The sequence below is a fragment of the Triticum aestivum genome, chromosome 4A, assembly GCF_018294505.1.
Source record: "Triticum aestivum cultivar Chinese Spring chromosome 4A, IWGSC CS RefSeq v2.1, whole genome shotgun sequence".
NCBI lineage: Eukaryota > Viridiplantae > Streptophyta > Magnoliopsida > Poales > Poaceae > Triticum > Triticum aestivum.
In genome coordinates this window covers 517,928,594-517,937,125 of record NC_057803.1, presented here as the reverse complement: position 1 = coordinate 517,937,125, position 8,532 = coordinate 517,928,594, and the positions used below count along the sequence as shown (strand labels likewise).

Sequence of the window (8,532 nt, the reverse complement as noted above, 5' to 3'; positions counted from 1 at the left end):
ATAATTATTGTCGGCGCTTCAGGAAACAACGCGAATTCTCGCGTGCAACCACCGCCACCCACGTGCATCCCAAAGGGTTCATTCTAAAAAAAACTGCCGATTTGAACGTTCCTAACTGGCCTAGCTGGGAGCTGCTTTAAGTTCCAAGCGATGCAGGTCCAACAATGGACGCAAACAACCAAATAGCTCATTTTCTTCCCGCGTGGACCTGGTTCGCCTCTATACACGCTACTCAGGGAACAAAACTATACTGCCCATATCATCCGCACGTCTAGGATCAACGCGGGATCCGATGCTACAAGTTTCCCTCTGCCATCGTAGTCCTTGGATAAAATGTACACTCATGAAAATAACAAAAGCATTTATTGTTACAAAAACAAATTCAGCACTGGTCACTGCAGAGTGCAGTGACAGCTAACTGAAATAGGAGTAACAAAATATAGTTGCTCGTTTGACCTGGTTGGCTAACAGTTCTGCTGGATGGCAAATGGAAACCAGCAAAAACCCATTCAACGGGCGTTCTCATTCAGACCGTAACCTCAGCGTATTGGTTTGCTTTTATATGCAGCATAAAACAGAGTGTGAATGCTGCAACCCATGGTAGGGGCACATCTCTGGCCGCCGTAAAAAGATAAGCTACACCCTCCTGACGTTTAAGCAGTTCATTCATTTGAACTGCTTAAACGTCGTATATTTCGTAACATGGGGACTAGATGTAAATCCCAGTGCTGAGACTAATTCCGAACTAATATAGGTATACATTTATAGTGCGAGTTTGATGACGGAGGTAGATATAGACCAAAAAGGTAAGTACCAAGGTAAACAATGGGAGAACTACCTCCTGTATAGTTTCCAAAAGTTAATTAGAATCTTCGAAGCATTACTCAACAACACATGATCTGCTAAGTGCTAATAGCCTACAGAACCAAAGAAGCAGTTTAGTCGCATTTGATGTTTCTGTAGATTCTCCTGACAAACAGAGTTGACCCCAGATAGCCAATAGCACCTAAAATAAAAACAGTGTCAGACGTCAAATAACGGTCAAAAGAGACCAAATACTGATTTGAAACAGAATAACCACATGTAAGTTTCAAGGCTCACCACAAAGTATGCCTAGTCCCAGACAGAACATCAACGTGTAGCCGAAGTAGAAGCTTGTCTGGAAAAAGCCTGACATCTTTGTCTTCACATGATAATAGTATATTGCGTATAGATATACATACAAGGCGGTTGATGCAGCCGAGAAGAACGACGTCCATTGCCAATGATAGTTCTCAGCATTCAACAAGAAATAAGTGCCCACAATAGTGACACATACTGTTACGATTAGGAGGATGACAAAGACTAGCAACATGAAGCCATAAACATAGTACACCTGCCAAGGGCAAAAGAAGCTGTCAATTATCCATCAATTTAAACAACATGAAACTCAAATAGAAGTACATAGACATATTTACTTCACAGCAAAGTTTGCCAACATGCTGCTTTTTTTACCTTGTAGTTCCAGAATGAAGTGAACACGAAGTACATCTCGATGAAAATGCTGCCGAAGGGAAGAAGCCCACCCATCAATGAGATAACAGAAGGTGTTAGGTACCACTTCTTCTCAGGAATAGGACGTGGGATTGTCTTCACACGGCATGGGTTATTGGGAGCACCACTCCAGTTTCTACCAACTACTGTTCCCAATAGCACCAGTGGGAAAGAGATAAAAGCCCAGAGGACAAATATGACAACCATTGTGCCAAATGGTATAGCCGCTAATGAATGGTAGAAGATAGCAATGGTGTTCAACACTAGCCCGATTGAAAAGCACAAGAATGGAAAAAGGGACGCGGTAAGGACCATAGACTTTATCCAGTTTTTGCCTGCCGAATAAAGGAATCCACAAGTAAGATAAAGAACACAGGAACTGACAATTCTCAAACTCAGGAATCTACTTGGGATAGCAGAATAACATAGGGAAATTCTACCAAGGAAATAAGAACAAAACATGTGGAGGACCATACCGCCATTCCTTGAGTAGAGGCCGCCACTAACATATCCAGAAATGAAAGATGTAAGCGCGTAGCACACGATAAAGGTTGTGATAATAGCTCCTCGTCTGACAAATAGAGTACAATGTATCAGTAACAAGGGGAGGGACACTAATGGAAATTTATACTAGCTGAAAAATCATTTTTATATAACAAAATGAAAGATGTCAGGTCATCAGAACACAGTAAGGTTGTGCTGTTTGCTCCTCCTCTGGCAAATGGAGTATAATATTTCAGTTACATGAAAAAGCTAATGGAAACTGATACTAGCTAAACACTATTACAAAATCCAAGATCAGTTTTATATTCAGTTACTTCACATGATTAAAGAAGTAAACTTTGTATCTTCACTGATTTTTATGTTCTCTAGACTGAATTATAAATGTGCCTTTTTCTAACTTCAGAATTTCAGATATCTGAACACCATGCTATGGTATAGAGTTGTGCATTCCCAGTAATAAGACCACTGCACCAGAAGTCCACAGAGCTACTTTAACAAATGTTATTGCTGGATAATCCTGGCGCAGTGGTGAAGTCCTCCCCACTTGTGCCAAGAGGTCCTGGGTTCGAACCAGCCTCTCTGCATTGCACTTTGCAGGGGTAAGACTAGGTTCCTATAATCCCTCCCCAGACCCCACCTTGTGTGGGAGCTTCTATGCACTGGGTCTGTCCTTTATCCTACCTTGGCAAGAAATGAATATTACAGATCTAAGATTTTTGTTAGGGAAGTGATCAGCACACAACCCACATGGAGGAAAGGCAGGAAGAATAACTAAAAAAAACTTCATTTTCTTGCTTAATCCAACTGTGTGCATAGGCTGCTTTATAGAGCGGGATCCTAACAACCAAATCTAAACAAATCTTCTCTCTAGGGAAATCAACCGGGGGCTCTTTGATTCAAAAGATTTTTGGAGAACTGTGAGATGGCATGAAATCACAATTCTCTATTCATGCACTTTACAAATCGGAGAGCCAAATCTCCTATTCCTATTAAAAAACACAACTTACTTATCTTATTCTTAACTGGCTATCAGCCCTAGCTTGCTGCTGCCTTGCCACTGGTAAATCTTCATACCAAAGATAATGGCATGTTTAACTTCTATACCATATATCCAGATATCCCTAGTCTCCACCTTCGGTGTGAATGCAGCAGATAAGACACTATATATGTTCATTCATCTATAATATGTAATCTTCAGCACCTTTGGAAATGTGTATGAACTGATTTACAGATAACACATCCAGGGATCCAAAACTACTTCCAACTATGTACCTTCTAATTCTGCAAAAGCACTGCAGAAAAAAGAAGACGTGAAAGCTGGTTTTGAGCTTACCCAACATAAAGCATACCAACAATGGCAAGTACAATAACAAGCAGGATAAGAGCTGCCATCTGAGTGCCAATGCCAACAACAGCAGACAGAAACATTAGGTTGCGTGGAGGTCGAAATACATCTCCATGAACAAGCTTCCATCCAGATTCCTCACTAACATCCCTTTCCTGAAAAGAAATCATAGCTTAACACGCTGATCAAGTGAAATCAATGAGAATCATGGCAACTGATTCGTTCTGTATATTCAAATATTTATGCTAGCCACAATCAAATGCCAGTGCGGTAATCAACCAGATTGATGTTTAACAGCAGCAGAACGCATCAATGCGGCTTATAGCCATAGATCATACTTATAGGCTTGTGGCTTCGGCAGGCTAAAAATTCACTGACTCTGTGCCACTACTTTAACTAATTATGTATTCCTAGATATTTAGCCCCTTGCATGGAAATGATGGATAGATTCATCTTCTCAATACTCTTGTAATGCTATACTTCTGTGACTTCTACAATATGATAATGATATAATAAGACCCATGGCCAAACTATCACAAGAGGTCACAAGAATGAAAAGAGACAGGTCATGTTACCGGAGTCCAGCAGGAGTACATGATTTAACAGAAGTGCCAAGATTCGGTACTTACAAGTGACTCAAGATCATCATCTTCACGAGCATATTTTGCATAATCATTTCTCAGGGTCCTCATCAATATCATTGATACTAAACCAGTTAAGAAAATGACCATCATGAAAGAATTGAAGATGGAGAACCAATGAATCTGAAATGAAAAGTTGGAACTCACTTTAGTTTGCGATTCTTTGAAGAAGCATATACCTTAGACAACATGACAGGGAAAATGACACCACCAAAATCCTTCCTAAAAAATTCAAGACTGGCCACCAATGTGAACAAGAATTACCTGGTGCTCGAAGAATGGGTAGTCCAAGTAAACTTCAAAACGCCGTGCAAATGCCACATTTGTTTGCACCCACTTAACTGAATATGTCATGTCCAATTTTCTTCCAGCTTCAAGAAGCTTAGGTGACTCTTGAGTGAGATTGACATGAATTACCTACAGGAAAATTTAATTAACCAGTATATATATAGGTTTTTGCTAATTTTTAAGATCACAAATAAGTGCAACACGTACCCTGTTACCGTTGTATTTAACAACAATATTCTTGTGTGTGTAAAGATAGTGCTTGTTTTCATTGTTTTTGTCAGTCTCCCCAACAAAACCTGCTCAGATGAAAACTCACTTGATTATCAAAATGATATAAAGGCTAGAAAACATTAAAGGAGGATGGGCCATTTCAGTTTAGAATTACTTACCCCACAACGGCAGATCATCTAGGTGGTTTCACACGGCAGGCAAAGGAAGAATTACGTACAAAGAATGTCAGAACCAAAAGTCACATTCAAAACAAGAAAAATATGTGCAGCAACACAGAACAATTAACCAAATATGGATCTTCATACCTATGAAAAGCTCAAACCAGTATGAGCTTTCAATGGCATCAGTAAATTGCTGAACCTTTTTAGCATCAAGTTCAATTGTGCAAACGGGGCCCTTGTCCACATTTTCTGAAACAAAAGAGATTAATCATCACTTAGTACAAAAGAACATGCATTTAAGCAATTCACAATCAAAAGTTCTAAAAAAACAAGGATGTGCAAGCAAGATCAACATACTCAAAAACTGTATATCAATCTGACTATCAATCAGCTCATTTCCACCCAGAACCTCTCCAAGTCCACCCCATTTATGTGCAGGGTTTTCAGCTGGTAGACAAAACGGAAGGCTGTAATAGTTGTATGTTTCCTGAGGATTGTTGTACGGGCCAACCTTGTTTACCCAGAGCTTAACTGGTTCTGAAATTTTGTACTGCACACAGACATATAAGAAGCTGCAATACTTTAGTAATGGCAAAACATGTTCTCAGTATGATTGCATATCAGCAGATAGAAGAAGAAAAAAAGATGCTTTCGCCACTGGTCACCATGATGCAAACAGACCCAAAACAAGACATAGAAAAAACAGAGAAACTTTAAAAAATTAAGGTCCATGGCTGACTTGTTCATTGTGAAGAGCACTTCACCATTCAAGAACATTTGAGAAATTTTAAATTCCATGGCTGACTTGGTTGATTGTGAAGAGCACTTCACCGTTCAGAAACATTTGGGATTGTTGACCAGTTAAAGTATCGACCAGAATGAAAATAAAAGAAGCATCTTTCTCATGGCAATTTTTATGGCAGTATACGTCAACTTAAATATATTACTCAGAAATTTGAAGTCAGCAAAAAAAATTCCCTTCTTAGGGTCGAATAAATTATCCATAGGTTTAACTCTTGCATTACCATGTGTTCCTACATATTTTGATATTTGAGCGACATTACGGAGTAAACAAAACCTTAGCTGGAAAACAAACAAGAGCCAAACATTACACCAAGACCTCTGTTTGATTGCGGAGTGGATTCCAAATAGTGTCTCGGTATATTACTTGATAACTTTAATCTTGGAATAGTAACAGCAAACTTGCTCCACAACCACTCTCAAAAAAAAATATACTACATTACTAAGCTATCACATGATTCAGTGTACGTTGTGCAGCACAGCAGAATACAACCAAAGAGAACCTTGGGATATTGTTATTCGGTTTCCATGATATGCTACAGACTAATGCACCTATGACCATCACATCTGATGAAATGATTCTAAAGGAATTGTACTGAAATTTATCCAAAAACTAATATAGAAGAAGAAAAAATTGCTTTCGACACACTGGTCACCATGATGGCAAACAGACCCAAAACAAGACAAAGAAAAAACAGAGAAACTTTAAAATTTAAGGTCCATGGCTGACTTGTTCATTGTGAAGAGCACTTCACCATTCAAAAACATTTGAGAAAATATAAATTCCATGGCTGACTTGTTGATTGTGAAGAGCACTTCACCGTTCAAAAACATTTGGGATTGTAGACCAGTTAAAGTATCGACCAGAATGAAAATAAAAGAAGCATCTTTCTCATGGCAATTTTTATGGCAGTACACATCAACTTAAATGTATTACTCAGAAATTTGAAGTCACCCAAAAAAATTCCCTTCTTAGGGTCAAATAAATTATCCATGGGCTTAACTCTTGCAATTAATTACCATGTATTCCAACATTGTTTGTCACTAATCAGCAGATGCCTACATATTTTGATATTTGAGCGACATTACAGAGTAAACAAGACCTTAGCTGGAAAATAAATAAGAGATAAACATTACACCATGACCTCTGTTTGGTTGCAGAGTGGATTCCAAATGTTGTATCGGTATATTACTTGATAACTTTAATCTTGGAATAGTAACAGCAAACTTGCTCCACAACCACCCTCAAAAAAAAAAATACTACATTACTCAGCTATCACATGATTCAGTGTGCGCTGTGCAGCACAACAGAATACAACCAAAGAGAGCCTTGGGATATTGTTATTCAGTTTCCATGATATGCAACAGACTAATGCACCTATGACCATCACATCTGATGAAATGGTTCTAAAGGAATTGTACTGAAATTTATCCAAAAACTAATAAGGCATAACATTCATTTAAATGGACAACACAATGCCAGGTAGAGCCCTATCCAAGGGCACAAAAAGTTTCTCTAACTACTTAAGTTTGTCTTAAATGTTTGTCCATAACAACATTCAGGTGAGGTATCTCATCCTAACCATTGCATGCGCTGAAAATTCGGACAATAACACAGTTACAGCCATTTCCCTGCCCCAGAGTTGTTTCGAAAGTACATACCACCAAGGCTCCAAAATCACTTTTGTCCTAATGCGGCTCTCTAATGTTCTCTTGTAGCAAACAAGGTCAATTAGCCTCTCAAAGCACGCCATGAAGACCCTCCTCTCGCAAGTAGGTAACAACCAATATCCCAAGCGCGAAACCCATCACATCACAGAGCGACAGATCACGCCGCGACCTCGAACTAAGCATGCAACACCCAGGCAACATTAACCCGTAACAACGCACGGCTTCGTCCAGATCCGGCACGGCGCCTCGAGGGATCCCGACGACATACGCATAGGAGGCTCGGATCTAGGGTAGGGAGTACCGAGGGACTATGATAGTGGAACCGCGGTGCGCACCTTGTGGTCGGACTCGGAGGCGGACGCCAGGGGCGGCCGCGCGACGGCGAGGAGCGCGGCGAGGAGGAGGCCGCGGAGGAGGAGCATCTCGTCGGCGTCGGCGGCGGCCGCGAGATCTGGGGTGGAGGGTGGGCGCTGGTTAGGGGGTTTGCGTCGCCCTCCCGAGCCTGCCTGCGCGGTTGGTCTCGTCTCAGTCTTGCCCGAGCACGAGCTGCCTCCCCATAGGAACGAGAATTTGGGGCTACGGTTTTGCGGGAGGTACCTGGGGAATGCAGTATTTGTTGTTTTCTCTCACCTTCGATGAAATCTGCTTTTCCAAAACACATTTAAACCCATTACGGGTCGCGCAAAGAGGGATCTCTCGTGCTAGCCACGTCGGCACAGATAGGACAAAAGAAAACTCGAGCTAGCGAACGGGTTGGGCAGGACCGTCTCGTTTTGATTGGAGAAAATAATCTTTGTATGTTGTGGCAAGATAACCAGGAGGATTTGCTTTCTTCAGGAAAGGAAAACCTCACATCTTCCCTTCCATCGCCGCTCCCTCCCCTTCTCCGCCTCCCCCTCCCCTTCTCCGCCTCCCCCTCCCCCCCCCCCCCGCGCGCGCGCTGCCTCTCCCCTCATCTCTGCGCCATGGTGAAGCAACGCGGCGACTCTCCCCGAGCTGCACCTCTCTAACTGGCTCGGGCCCAACGCCTCTGCTCGCCGTTGCGCCTACGGATCTGAGCTCGCGCGCAATGGCGGTGGTAGGAAGGTGTGGCGCTGCTCGTTCCCACGGTTGCGACAGTGATACGTCTCCAACATATCTATAATTTTTTATTGTCCCATGCTATTATATTATCAATCTTGACTGTTTTATATGCATTAATATGATATTTTATATGATTTTTGGGACTAACCTATTAACCTAAAGTCCAGTGTCAGTTTCTGTTTTTTCCTTGTTTTTGAGTATCGCAGAAAAGGAAAACCAAACGGAGTCCAATTGCCCTGAAATTTGACGGAGATCATTTTTGTACTAGAAGAAG

At 41.3% G+C, this 8,532-nt stretch overlaps 1 protein-coding gene across 1 annotated transcript; it reads right to left on the bottom strand.

Moving 5' to 3' along the window:
- Window positions 1–716: 716 nt before the first annotated feature.
- Window positions 717–7,772, bottom strand: LOC123086671 (transmembrane 9 superfamily member 1). The gene is made up of 12 exons (XM_044508448.1): window positions 7,511–7,772; window positions 5,061–5,253; window positions 4,848–4,952; window positions 4,701–4,718; window positions 4,519–4,607; window positions 4,288–4,440; window positions 4,012–4,146; window positions 3,371–3,537; window positions 2,010–2,104; window positions 1,495–1,868; window positions 1,102–1,375; window positions 717–1,006 (listed from the first exon to the last, which is right to left on the bottom strand). The coding sequence occupies exons 1-12, from the start codon at window positions 7,595–7,597 to the stop codon at window positions 939–941; spliced, it is 1,758 nt and encodes a 585-aa protein (XP_044364383.1). The 5' UTR covers window positions 7,598–7,772; the 3' UTR covers window positions 717–938.
- Between the last annotated feature and the right edge of the window lie 760 nt (window positions 7,773–8,532).